Source organism: Lepidochelys olivacea (genome assembly GCF_965140295.1).
Source record: "Lepidochelys olivacea isolate rLepOli2 genome assembly, chromosome: 5".
NCBI classification, from domain to species: domain Eukaryota; kingdom Metazoa; phylum Chordata; order Testudines; family Cheloniidae; genus Lepidochelys; species Lepidochelys olivacea.
The window spans coordinates 134,599,740-134,612,955 of NC_140415.1; the positions used below are offsets into that span (position 1 = coordinate 134,599,740).

General features: G+C 40.5%; 1 protein-coding gene across 1 annotated transcript in view; it reads left to right on the forward strand.

The window, feature by feature from the left end:
• Positions 1-13,216, forward strand: part of RAD23B (RAD23 homolog B, nucleotide excision repair protein) — a 54,212-nt gene that overhangs the window by 19,539 nt on the left and 21,457 nt on the right. The window contains exons 2-5 of the mRNA XM_084628113.1: positions 6,222-6,303; positions 7,800-7,879; positions 9,233-9,510; positions 11,417-11,472. Of these exons, the coding sequence (XP_084484239.1) occupies positions 6,222-6,303; positions 7,800-7,879; positions 9,233-9,510; positions 11,417-11,472 (496 nt within the window). The remainder of the gene's footprint in view (positions 1-6,221; positions 6,304-7,799; positions 7,880-9,232; positions 9,511-11,416; positions 11,473-13,216) is intronic.

Genomic DNA, 13,216 nt, shown 5'->3' on the forward strand with positions numbered 1-13,216 from the left:
AGGGGAGTTGTCTCTGTTCTTCATTCTGTATGCTAATGGAGATGTCTTAATCTTGTCACCCTTGTCAGGAGGGGTCTGGGTGTGTCTCCCAAGGCCCTTCACTGCTCTCTGCAAGTTTTTTTTCTCTGATGGGTTTTGGTTTAAGCAGAGGCTGTGGAGCTAATGTGGAGAATCCTTTGCTTACTCTATAATGAAGTCACTAGACCATTAGAGCTGAGGAAAAGCCAGCCATGCACTAAATATAAGATTTGTTGCAAACTATTACAGTGGTAAGCGGGTGAGGCGCTTCTTTCAAAAGCGTCAAAATCCAGTTTCTCAGGATGTTTAAATTTGCTGATTGGAAGAATTCCCATACTATTACTTCATCCCCAGTTGAGGACTTGAAGGATTCAAGGGCTATTACATGCTATAGGTTCTGTCTTAATCAGTGGTATGTGTGAGGGGAACACCCTCAGTCTGCATGACTCTTCTGTCTAATTGTAAGAGCTATCAGCTGTGGAAGAGGCCAATGGCTACCTTGGCACAGTCCCTTTTAAACTTTCCTAGTTGAATGAAATCAGTTAGCTATGATATATAACTTGTGTAAGGCCTGCCCTACACTTAAAAGTTAAGTTGACACAGCTACTGCATTCATGGATGTGAAAGTCGTGTCTCCCCCCCACTCCCCCAAAGCTGTAGCTGTAGTGAGCTAACCCCCAGTGTAGATGTGGCTAGGTTGGAGAAACACTTCCTAGTCCTCAGAGTTGATAGCTGTATTTGACTGCTAGGTTGGGTGGAGTCAAGCTTTGCTCTTTGAAAAGGGGTTATATAGAATGCTTACTCAGCAGGTTGGATGTCTGCCTGGTTGGTGTGTGCTTTGAGAACAGTGGTCGGAAGGTTATGGATGTTTCTTTAGTTGTCCTTCTGCCTCTTTAACATTGCTTGCTTTTTCAAATGTACAAGTTTTCACTTTGTCCCCTAATCTGGTGGTACTGCTGAGCAACTGGTCTGTTTGTCTCATCTCTACTCAAAGATTTAATTTTGTAGCTCTTAGTGAAACTTGAGTTGCTTAATATTTTTGTGATCAAATGGCTTAATATAAAATTGAGTCATAAATAATTAAACATTATTATAGAATCAGTGGCAACCATAACACAGGTCTAGCATTACTCATAAACCCTCTGCAGGTGAGGAGATTCTTGGCTGGATAGTCCAAAAGACCAGAGGAGTTTACAGTTGCAGAAACTAATTATAGCTTGAATGTCTTAAAGAATTTACTTCTGTTTCTAGTAGCAGAAGTCTGTTGGTATCTGTACTGAATGCATTTTGTGACAGATTACACCAGTACTGACTTGGTAACAGCAGAAAAACTTCTCATTCTGATTATTTTTCTGAGAAACAACCACTTTAAACTTAAGTAAATGTTTCAGAGAAACAGCCAATGAAGAGAGCTGTAGCTCACGAAAGCTTATGCTCAAATAAATTGGTTAATCTCTAAGGTGCCACAAGTACTCCTTTTCTTTTTAAGTAAATGTGTTTCTTTAGGGTGTGATTGAGATTCTTTAGGTTTATCAAAAATAAGTGTATATTTTTAGAAATTGCTGTTTTGGAAGCAACTTGAGTATTGCATAAAACGGTAATAAATTCAGCTGGTCAATAGAAATTCTCTTAATTTATGGCTTAATTTGACCTTCAGTTACAGCCATGCATCCCCATTGACGTCAGTGGAGTTGCACAAGCATGATTGAGGATAATCTGGCCCACAATGTCACAAATGTTCCAAAGAGGATGGATCTAGACTGTTCTCAGTGGTAGCAGACTATCAACAGAATATCAAACCCTGATATTCTATGAAATGAATATGTGCCTTGTTTTTAAACTGATGGACAACTATAGGCTTGTCTACACAGGGGTGTTCTGGAAGATTAATCTGAATTTGAAGGTGTGAATTTAAAGTGGATTAGTTAAATTGCATTAAATAGTTCAGAATTAGTGGCCTTAATTTGTCTTCGGAAGTAAATTCAGCTAAACCAAATTAAGGCCAATTTTATTCTGAATGAGGGTGTTCACATGTATTTAATGCAGATTAACTAATCCACTTCAAATTCGCGCTTCTAGTTAACTTTGATGAACTTCTTCCTAGATTTCCCTGTGTAGACAAGTCCTAAGTTTGAGACCGTTGGGAAGAGCAGATCAAGACTGGTATTGTACTATAATGACACATCTCTTATAGCTTTTTTCAATTTACCGTCAATTTGCTTCTTATAAACCAGTTGTGGAACACTTCAATTTTATATCTTCTGGCTCAGTCTAGTCAAAAGTATATCAGTGATCTGGTGTAGAAGAGTGTGGTTTGGCCCTGCATCCTATGTGGTTTTGTTAGGTAGGTAGTTTTTTAGGTATCGCCAATATTTTTTTAAACTCCACCTTTTTGAACTCTAGTAGATTATTTTCAATTCAGTATTCTTCAAGTCATTAGCTGAAATCTATTGCTCTTGTTGGTGACCACAGTTAGCACATTGATCTAGGCTTTGCCTACACTTGAACTTCCATTGTTAAAACTTTTGTTGCTCAGGGGTGTGGAAAACCCCCACCCCCACTGAATACAAAAGTTTTAATGACGGAAAACCGGTGGGTGTGGATAGTGCTTCATCAGCAGGAGCCACTCTCCCTTCAACAAAGCAACCGTCCCTCAGTGGGGGTGGTTTTATTTTGTCACCCAGAGAGCTGTCTCCCAGTGGCAGAGCAACTGCACTGTGCACCTTACAACAGCCGTACCATTTTAGACTTAGCCTTAGTCTTAAGGCCTGGCTACACTTGCAAGTTAGAGTGTATTAAAGCAGTCCCGGGCGCCCTAACGCATGACCCATCCACACTGGCAAGGTGCCTGGACTCTGCAGCTGGAGCGCTCCTGGTAATCCGCCTCCATCAGAAGCATAACACTTGCTGCACCTCGGCTGAAATGTCCCAGTCTGGGTGAACGAGGTGTTGCATTACTGCGCTCTGATCAGCCTCTGGAAACATCCCATAATCCCCTTAAATCAAGTGGCCACTCTTGTCATTGTTTTGTAATCAGCTGTAGGAATGCAGATATGCCCTTTCAAAGCTCCATTTCTGACAGCCGGCTGCTTATCTGCTCTGGGACAAAGCAAACCATTACTGTGGAATGCTGCTGCTGTGAGTGTGAGAGAGGGAGGAGGGTCTGCTGCTGTCTGAACTGACAAGACAGATGTGGACACACTGCAGCGCTTTCCCTGCTGCGCTCTCTGAGGGCTGGGTTAACTCTCAGCACTCTACATCTGCAAGTGTAGCCGTGCCCTTGGTCTCCCAGAGGAAGGGAATAAAATCTATAACACCCTTACGAAAGGGTGTTAAACATGTAAGGGCTAGTGTATGCTGGCAGCACTTTAATGTGCCTTGTCTGGTCGTGGCGCAGCGCTGGGAGAGAGCTCTCCCCGTGCTCTAAAAAACCCACCTCAAGAAGGGGCGTAGCTCTCAGCGCTGGGAGTGTGGCTCACAGTGCTGAGGCACTGTTTACACTGGCGCTTTACAGTGCCGCAGCTTGCTGCGCTCAGGGGGTGTTCTTTCACCCCCCCAAGTGAGAAAATTGCAGCGCTGTTAATTGTCAGTGTAGACAAGCCCTAAAGATGAAATAGCATGGTCAAATGAGTGCAACTGAATGTGGTGGCTGAGTTTGAGAGTGACAATGATCAGCCAAGTTCTGATTAGTTCAGCTGCTAATGACAGCTTTTAGTCTTAGCCAGTGAAGTCCCTAAAACTTTATCATACTTGCTTACAGATCACATTTACAGGTTTGTTTGTTGTGGTAACAAATGACACAGACTTAAGGTATGACTAAACTGCCCATGTTACAGCATTGCAACGTGGCCATTGTAGTCATGCTTTATGGCCGGGGGAGAGATCTCCCGGAAATAAAAAATAACCACCCCGAACTAGGGGGGCGATAACGCGCTGTCTATACGAAAACTTTTGTCACTTGGGGGCGTGTTTTTCACACCCCTGAATGACTAAAGTTTTAGTGCCAAAAGTGGCAGTATAGACATAGCTTAGACACTGCCTAAGTTAACATTTCAGAAAGCAAGGTGAATGACCTTCAGCCTCAAGAAGTAGTATAGGAAGAATTCACATCTGAACAGTCATAGTTTTGTAGACTCCATGTAAAGTCTTTTTGGAGTAAACACTGGATAAGACTGGCGTTTTATTATTTAAAGTAAATATAATGCATCTTGCCAGCAAGTCAGTAGTATTGTAGGAAAAATTCAGAGGGGAATAGAGTGCCCTTTATAAACAAAGAAAATCCTGTCCATGGTAAAGCCATGTAGAGGTCGTGGAGTTGTAACAGATCCAAACTCAAGAGCCTGGCTAGTTTTCCAATAGAAATACAACTGATTAGCTAGGAGGCTGATATGAGAGAGCTGCTGATAGGTCCCAGGGCAGCATATCTAATGGGAATATCAGCACAGTCTTCTTCCCAGCTGCTGGAAAAGGAAGAAGATGTGATTCCTCATTTGAGTTTCCTTTGGACAGTGGGTTCTCATTTCTAAGCACTGTGGGGAGAGGCTGATGGGAGAAAGTTAAAATACGGTCAGTGTGTAAAATGTATAATGTAGCGGAAAAAAGATGGAAGAAGCAAAGTCGTTAGGTGCGGGGTAGGGAACTGGAGAGGGAGAAGGATGAACTACATAACAGTGATGCCAGGAAAGATATAAGAAATGTGTAAGAGCAAATATTTGACCAATTTCACCAGTGTTAAGTGACATAACTTGACAGCTTTTTGTAATACCCAAGTTAACAAATCTATCAGATATTGAATAGCAAGCATTTGAGTATATTTCTGCTATTGGGCTCACCTTAGTAAGCTGCATTTTAACATTGAACAATATTGATCATGTAGCAGCTACACAGGGCACAAGTAGTATTGACTTACTTGTATCCTAATATCACAATTTATCTTTTGCTTTGGTTAGTAAGTATAGTCTTCTGGGTTAAGTGTCTCATGCACTTTTCAACCTCAGTGTCTGTTTTACTGACCATGCATCAGCTTGTGTTGTATACTTTTGAAAAACAGGTATGGAAATCCTCTAGAAGATAGGTTAGTTTGTGGATGCATGCATGTGACTTTCAGATTGTCTGTTTGAAAGCTGTCACGGTTCTTGTGAACTGTCAAGGGATAAATACAACAAATGTAAAATGCTTCCGGTACACTTCATTTGAGTGTTTATATTTAACATTCTAAGTGCATTAGTATAAAAGCATTTCTTTGATTATGTATTCTGAACAGTCTTTAGTGATCCTTTTGCACATTACTACCAGAATATAGTCCCTTTGGATAGCAGTCGTCTAACTTCAGCAGCAAAACTGGACAACTTGGCCCCCACAGTGGTCTAGCACAGCAGTTCCCAAACTGTGGGTCAGGACCCCAAAGTTTGTTGCAACCCCATTTTAATGGGATTGCCAGAGCTGGAGTTAGACTTGCTGGGGCCCAGGGCCCAAGCCTGAACCCTACCATGCTGGGCCAAAGCCCAAGCCCCACTGCCCAGGGCGGTGGTGTTTAGGTTACAGGTCCCCCAACTGGGGCTTAAGCCCTTGGGCTTTGCCTTTGGCCCCCCATCCTGGGCTTGGGTGGGCTCAGACTTTGGTCCTTCCTCCTGGGGTCATGTAGTAATTTTTGTTGTCAGAAGGGGATTGCGGTGCTGTGAAGTTTGAGAACCTCTGCTCTAGCAGATCACTTGTGACTACAGTGGTTAAAGACTGTGCAACTGAATTTATAGATAGAGATCATGATTCTGTTGGAAAAAAAACTTTTTTTAAAAAAAAATATCTCTTATCTACTCTGCTTGCCCCATATATTCTGAGCAAGTGCTTTAAGGAAGGGCCACTAGGCTTGTTACCTCATTTCTTTAATGAGCACTTTGTGTCAAATCTCATCTTCAGTTTTCACTGAATTCTAGATCCTTATTTCATATTTGTCAGGGGAGTAATTGTAATGTGACACTGGATTGTAACTCATTTGATTTCGTAGAAAATTCCTTGAACAATATTTCTCCAATCGGGGGCTGGAAGGAAAGCTCTTTGGGAGTTTGACTTTTGTGACATAATGTTCCAAATGTGGGATTGAAATACACTTTATTTTGTATCTGCTGTTCTGTTGAAACAAACACAGTGTTAGCGGGATTTGAAGTGTGAATCTATTTTCCTCTAATAAGAATTATGTGTTTTAGGTGAAGGCGCTGAAAGAGAAGATTGAATCAGAAAAAGGGAAGGATGCATTTCCAGTAGCTGGCCAAAAACTAATTTATGCAGGTAACATCTTCTCAAGTAAAGATTACATCTGAAACTGACAAACTTTCTGCTTTTCATTGATCTCTTAATCAATATCACCCTATTCCAAGAATTAGGATTTTGTTTAGCCCTTAAGTACTAAAAACCAAAACAAGCTGTCTCATCAGTAGAGGGAGTTCTTGGTATTTTGGGATCGGCTCTCAGTAGTAGTTTTCCGGGTGCATCACAAACAATCCCGTAGAAACAATAAGTATATACCAATGAGAAAGTGGCCATGGCAGATAGACATTAGGGCTTAAAATCATATTCTTAATACTTGATGCCAGAATCGCTTGGTGAAATCCAATGGCTGTGTAACAACCATCTTCTGACCTCTTGCGTAATGGTCCCTTTTGGCTTTAAAATGTCTGAATCCACTCTCCTCGTAGTTTCATTTCTGAGTTCAGAGGACACTTATCTCAAGGACCAAAATATTCCCACAGATTCCTTCTTCCCCCCCAAAAAGCCTTATTGATATCCTTAACATATGGGAAGCAGCTGTCTTGACCTCTCCCCAACACATCAAGGTGGGATTTCTGGAACTCAGAACAACTGTTCTCCTTCAGAGGCAAAAAAAGTCCTTAAATTGGAGTTAAGGCTGAGTACACATGTCAATAACTTAAGAGAAAAAACACAAGTTTAGCATAAATAAAAAAGGAAATAGAAAATTAAGATTAAACTTGGAAACCCCACATTTGAAACAAGTGGAGAGACAGTTAAGGCAGCTATTCTGGATTCTCTTCACATCTCTGGTCCTGGAGGGTTTAAGTCAGGCAGACCAATAAATAAGTCTGGTCACGACTGTTTTTTGTCTTGTCTCTACCTTCATCTTTTTGCAAGACAGGATGGAAAAAAGGTTAAGCCTGTTTCACATAAAGCCAGTATTTGAGTCTCCTAAGTTTAAATTGGCAAAATTGCAGAGTCACAAGCTTGCCTCATGCAGAAACATTTATGCTGATCAGTTGCTGGCTCTGAAAGTCTAACCAAGTCACAATCATGCAGTAGGGATATAAAGCATGGAGGATATTGAATTTTTTTCCTTTCTCTTAAGCACAATAGGCAAATTTAAATTATTTGATTGAAATTAATGATTGATACACAGAAGTCTTTCTTCTGCTGTTTGAAAAGATGAATTTTGAGAAAGAGTGAACAAAACCTTTTCCTTGAGATGATGATCCTGTTTTCAATATTATGGAGCATATTGACTCTGCTGGTGTTGTGCTGAAAATGTTCTGTCGGAATAGTCAGAACTGGCTTCAAATAACTTGTGCTATAGAAGGACACAGCAGGAAAATTTTATTTGGGAGCTCTGCAGACAGAGCTTAGGGGTAAAACATTCTTCTTTGGCTTATGCATATTCAAGTGTCTGCATAAAGCTATTTTTTAGGTACTTGAAACTGTTTGCACTAGTGGAATATTAAGATGAGCTAACAAACTGTTAAATGACTGCTCGATAACTTTCATATTGAACTTGCTAGGTAAAATCCTTAATGATGATACTGCTCTTAAAGAATACAAAATCGATGAGAAGAACTTTGTGGTGGTTATGGTAACAAAAGTAAGTTGCAATTTTCTCATCAAAATCACATTCATTTTGTAAAGAGTTCTTACTGTGGTTCTCAGTATTACAGAACCACTAAAGTCTATTTAAGTTATCTGAGAGTTATGTTATTCATGAAGAGTGTGTGAGCGCGCGTGAGAGAGATTCAGAGTTGAAACTTCAACTTCAGAGTTGAAACCTTTATCCACTCCACTGTGCGTAAATCCCAATACTAGAATGCAAAAATCTCCAACAAAATTTTGATGGCTCCTGGCTGATACGTGGAGTCTGAATTTTACCGTTCACCCTTTCTTACAATCTCCCCTTGTTTCATTCTGCCTACTTGGATTACATTCTTGTCCTCCTGTTCATGAGTTCATTCACCAAAGAAGGAAGACCAGTATTAAATCCTCAGGTTCAGAACTTCCAAAGTTTCTAGTGGCTGCCTTTCAGAACTCATGACCTGTGGTCCTTTGTGTCAACTTCAACAGTTTAAACCAGGAAAAAAACATGATTTGTGACATGAGCTGTGAATTTTGACAGCTGTGGCAAATTAGTGGGGACCATATATGAGGACTTAATGAATGTAAATAAGTTTTACATGTTTCAAGTGGTGAGTGGTAGGGAAGAGAGAATTGTAGAAACCATCATGTTTGTAATAGAAAACCTGTCACATATTGCTAACTAATTTATATTGAAGACACTGCATGACTTCTATGGACTTCAGTGGTAACTACATAGCTAAAATGCTCTGCAGTATTTTGAAAATGGTGCTCTAGTACCTAGGCATACTGGTAGTGGGTTAAGCTTAATATTAAGGATTCACGTCTAATCTTAACTCTTGGTACCTTACCTTCCAACAAATTAACAGTTAAATGTCAAATTTTTATTTTATCACCTTTTTTCAAATTTGTGTGGTCAGACCTTGCACTCTCTACACTTGTCAAGAATTTGCTGATGATTATCTTAAAGAATTTCCACTACAAACATTTTTGCGTATAGAATATTTATGAAATGTACATCTTATAAAAATGAGTAGGCATTCTTTTAATATATTTGGATTTGAATGTACTTGGTTATGAAGCAAAACGTGAAGCATCTAACATAGTACTGGATGTTGTAATTATGTATTCAATAAATCAGTTCTGATTGCAAAATTCTGGCCTTTAAAAATGTGTATCTTTAGACACTTAAGATGTTGTAAATTTAGGTTTTTCAATTATTCACCTTCATATTTTTAAGTGTCTTTTATAAAATCCACTAAATGGAGAGTTTGAGTTGGCAAGTTACTATCTGAACCATAACTGGTCCTTGCGGAGCATACTTAGGGCAGGGATGTGCCATCTTAATTCTCTTTCATTGTTTTTGTAGCCCAAAGCAGCAGCTGCTCCAACACCATCACCAGCTACAACGCAGCAATCAAATGCTACCACTACTACTGTTAGTTCTACTACAACGGCTGCTGCAGCCCCTGCACCAGCCTCTCTACCAGTCCCTGCTCCAGCCCCTGCCCCTGCCCCTGCCCCTGCCCCTCCAACACCAGCTGCAGTGGCTTGTGAACCTGCACCTGTAAGTGCCCCTAAAGAAGAGAAACCAGCAGAGAAGCCCATTGAGGCAACAGCTGCTATCAGCCCAACATCAATTGACAGGTATGAATGGGCCACTTGAACACTGTTGAAACCATTCTATGTGAAATTGGCCATTATTCTTTCCTTTAGCTTTGATTTAAATTAAATCTGCCAGTAAAGTGGGACACGGAAGGAAAAGATGGCTAATTATTTTTCTCCATTACAATAGTGTGTATATGGCTGTCTGGCCGGTGTGAAGCTTTGCAGAGTGCACTACCTTTTTTCAGGGAAAGGACGGTCTTACAATTGAATCCCAGCCCTGTGGGTTTGAGAAATCCAGGTTCTATTTCTGGCTTTGTCACAGACATCTTTGATCTTGTGTGTGTCACAGAATTACTGTGACTCTGTTTTCCCATCTAAGCTCAGCATACTTTCCTGTTTCCTGGGGTATTGTGATCCATAGTGAATTAATGTCTGTAAAGCCATTCTGGACTTAAATGAATTGCCCTCCAGAAGCTCAAAACCGTATTTTGAAACATCTTAGTCAGATGCACTAGACATGTTGTTAAGTTCTTACTCTGACCAGAATCTCACATAGTTTCTGGAAAGAATAATTTTATAAGGAATCTATCGTTCTTACCTTTGCTAAACAGATTCCAAAAGATTGACTTATTCTACCAAAGGGTTAATAAATGAGCTGCATCTTACCACTATTGGAAAATATTCATAATAAAAGCAATCCTTGACCCAGCTGCGAAGGTCTATGGGAGTTGGGTGGGTTGTGACAAATTGCATTTGACATTTGCATTCTGGGGAGTTCAGAGCTCTTGTCTAGCTCTTGTTTGCCCTTCCCTATTCATTTTGAAGATGGTAGTTAACAAATACCTCAAACACACAAACGGGTCTGAAGAGAGAGAGTTCTTGGTTATTGAATGACTTCATATATGGACTGATACAAGTGAGTAAAATGCACTTAGTTAAATACACTTCTGGATTGTAAATATTAAAATTCACTCAAGTGATGTTGTGGACTGGTGGGGGAGCAGGTGATTCAAAGATGGCATAGAAACTGTTGGGGAGAAAAGAGGAAGGCCACAAATAAAACTTCAGGTTGAATATAAAATAAGTCTTTTGTGTAAATGCCCACTCTGAATTAGAGGTAGGAAGAGTGTAGTAATGGAAATAGAATCTTCTTTTTAAAATCTTGCTAGATTGTGGAAGGGGGCTTTACCATCAACCCAAATAACTCAAACTGTTTCTTAAATAACTGTCCTCTGGAGTATGGATGTGGATTTCCCTGGCATTGGCTTGTAAAAACAGACCTCCCCTCACTTTCTAGCATTTCTAGCTCTGGTAAATCTTCTCCATGTCAAATGATAGTGTGGTAGTCTTTCCAGAACATTTTTCTTGATATGTAGAAAAATTCACATCCATTTAAACAGTGTTTTCTGAATGGTTGCCTTTTTGGAAGTGGATTCAGACAAACTTCGGGAACAAAGGTCTTCATCTGTCACAGGAATTTTAAAGGGAACGGGTAAACTTTGATCAGTTGTCCTTCAAGGGGCAATACTGAGAGATTTTTAAAAGTGCTCTGCCTTGGCCCAACTCGGCTCCCACTGAATTCAATGTCAGTTTTACTGTTGACTTCTGTGGGAGCAGTTAGGCAAACACTGAGCACTTACGAAAATCCCGTTTTTACCCTTACTTTTCTCCCAGCCCTAAAGGCATTGCTTAGGTAAGCAAGTGTCAGCTCTTGAATGGTTAAACGGTATTCCAAATGTAGATATTCTTGATGGGAGTCAGCAAGAGTAAGGGTTAAAAACAGTAGCATTTACGTAGAGTACAGAAGTATGTAAATTCTGGCTTCATACCGGGTCTTAAACACCCTTAACTCCTTTAGGAAATAACATAGAGTTACAGATGCTGCTTCTACTTACCAATTATGCGTTCCAAACTCGTATATTTGAGATCTTGTTTTATCTTGCAGTACATCAGGTGATACTTCTCGATCCAACCTTTTTGAGGATGCTACAAGTGCACTTGGTAAGTGTTTATCTAAACTTTAGCTTGCACTTAAACCTTGTTTCATTGCAGCCAAAATAAATGGTGGGTTAACAGATAAGTTGTTTGCCTTCTCTCCTCTACTATACCTTTTATTCTCAAGATTATAATCAAAACACTGTTCCCAAAGAACAGAAGTAAATGTGGTAAAATCAACCTCATGTAAGCATTCTTCTCCTTTAGTACAGAGGTTATTTTAACTTATATACAAAGATGTGTTGTATAAAGATGGGAAAACAAACTTATAACAGCCTTTCTGGTTTTTCCAGATTTCTTTTACTCTTTCCCAGTGATTCAACTTGAATTGGTTCGGATGGAATGCTGAGTTTGGTGTGTGTTTTCTTTTATGTTGTGGCCAGTAAACACAACCAATGTGTGTACATGCCCTCCTCTGACTTGCACCCTCAGCCATTATGTTCACATAATTGAAACAACCATTTCAACTTTGACAGCACTATATAGCATGTGTACCTAGTGAATTTAGGGTCACTAGTTTGAATGCAGTTCTGGTCACAAAGGGTCTCTGGCAGTAATTATCTCTAGAGACAGTGCAGTGACCTGTGAAGTGAGTTGCTGGTCTTCATTTATAGCACATGCAGCGCTTGTTATCCATAACTCATAAGACTCTTCACAAAGGTGAGTGGGCATAAACTCACATTTTTTTAAATGTGGAAACTGACTTAGAAAAGAAATGACTTGCCCAAGAATCACACATCACATTAGCAGAGTTGGATCTAGAACCCAGGTATCCTGACTCAGTCTTGTCTTTAACTTTTGGCCTCTGGGCTGTAGTACATCCCAGAGAGGATTTTATGGAAGGACATTTTAGTTCCACAGTCTGTCCAGTAAAGAGATTACTTTCTATGGAGAGGTCTGTCTCTCTCCACTTGACTAAACCTGCTGCTCCCCTGTCATGTGCTACAAGGATGGATGGCACATCTGTCAGTCTTTCTCACTGTGTAAGTTAGCTGACTGTTTACTCCTTTTTCACTGAAGCAGTCCAAGTTTCACTGCAGGTTAGAATATCCACAACTGAATATGAATGAGGATGGATTGTTAAAACAAAAAAGTGGATCCTAGAGTACCAGTCACAAGCCTGCTTTAACACTACTTAGGAGTGACTGGAGAAATCAAATTTGAGTGCATGGATTGCTGTTGACTATAGATGCATAAATTGCCAGTATTCAGATTTATTCCTTCATCTTAACCTGTGCGGACTCCCACAGTATTCTTGCCAGCAAGTTAAAGTAGTATGGGCTGGATGAATGGACTATAAGGTGGATAGTAAGCTGGCTAGATTGTCGGGCTCAATGGGTAGTGATTAATGGCTCCACTTGATACGAGCTGCCAACTGGACATGGAGTGCTCCAAGGGTCGGTCCTGGGGCCAGTTTTGTTCAATATCTCCATAAATGATCTGGAGGATGGTGTGGATTGCACCCTCAGCAAGTTTGTGGATGACACTAAACTGGGAGGAGAGGCAGATACGCTGGAGGGTAGGGATAGGATACAGAGGGACCTAGACAAATTGGAGGATTGGGCCAAAAGAAATCTGATGAAGTTCAACAAGGACAAGTGCAGAGTCCTGCACTTAGGACGGAAGAATCCCATGCACCTCTACAGACTAGGGACCGAATGGCTCGGCAGCAGTTCTGCGGAAAAGGACCTAGGGGTTACAGTGGAAGAGAAGCTGGATACGAGTCAACAGTGTGCCCTTGTTGCCAAGA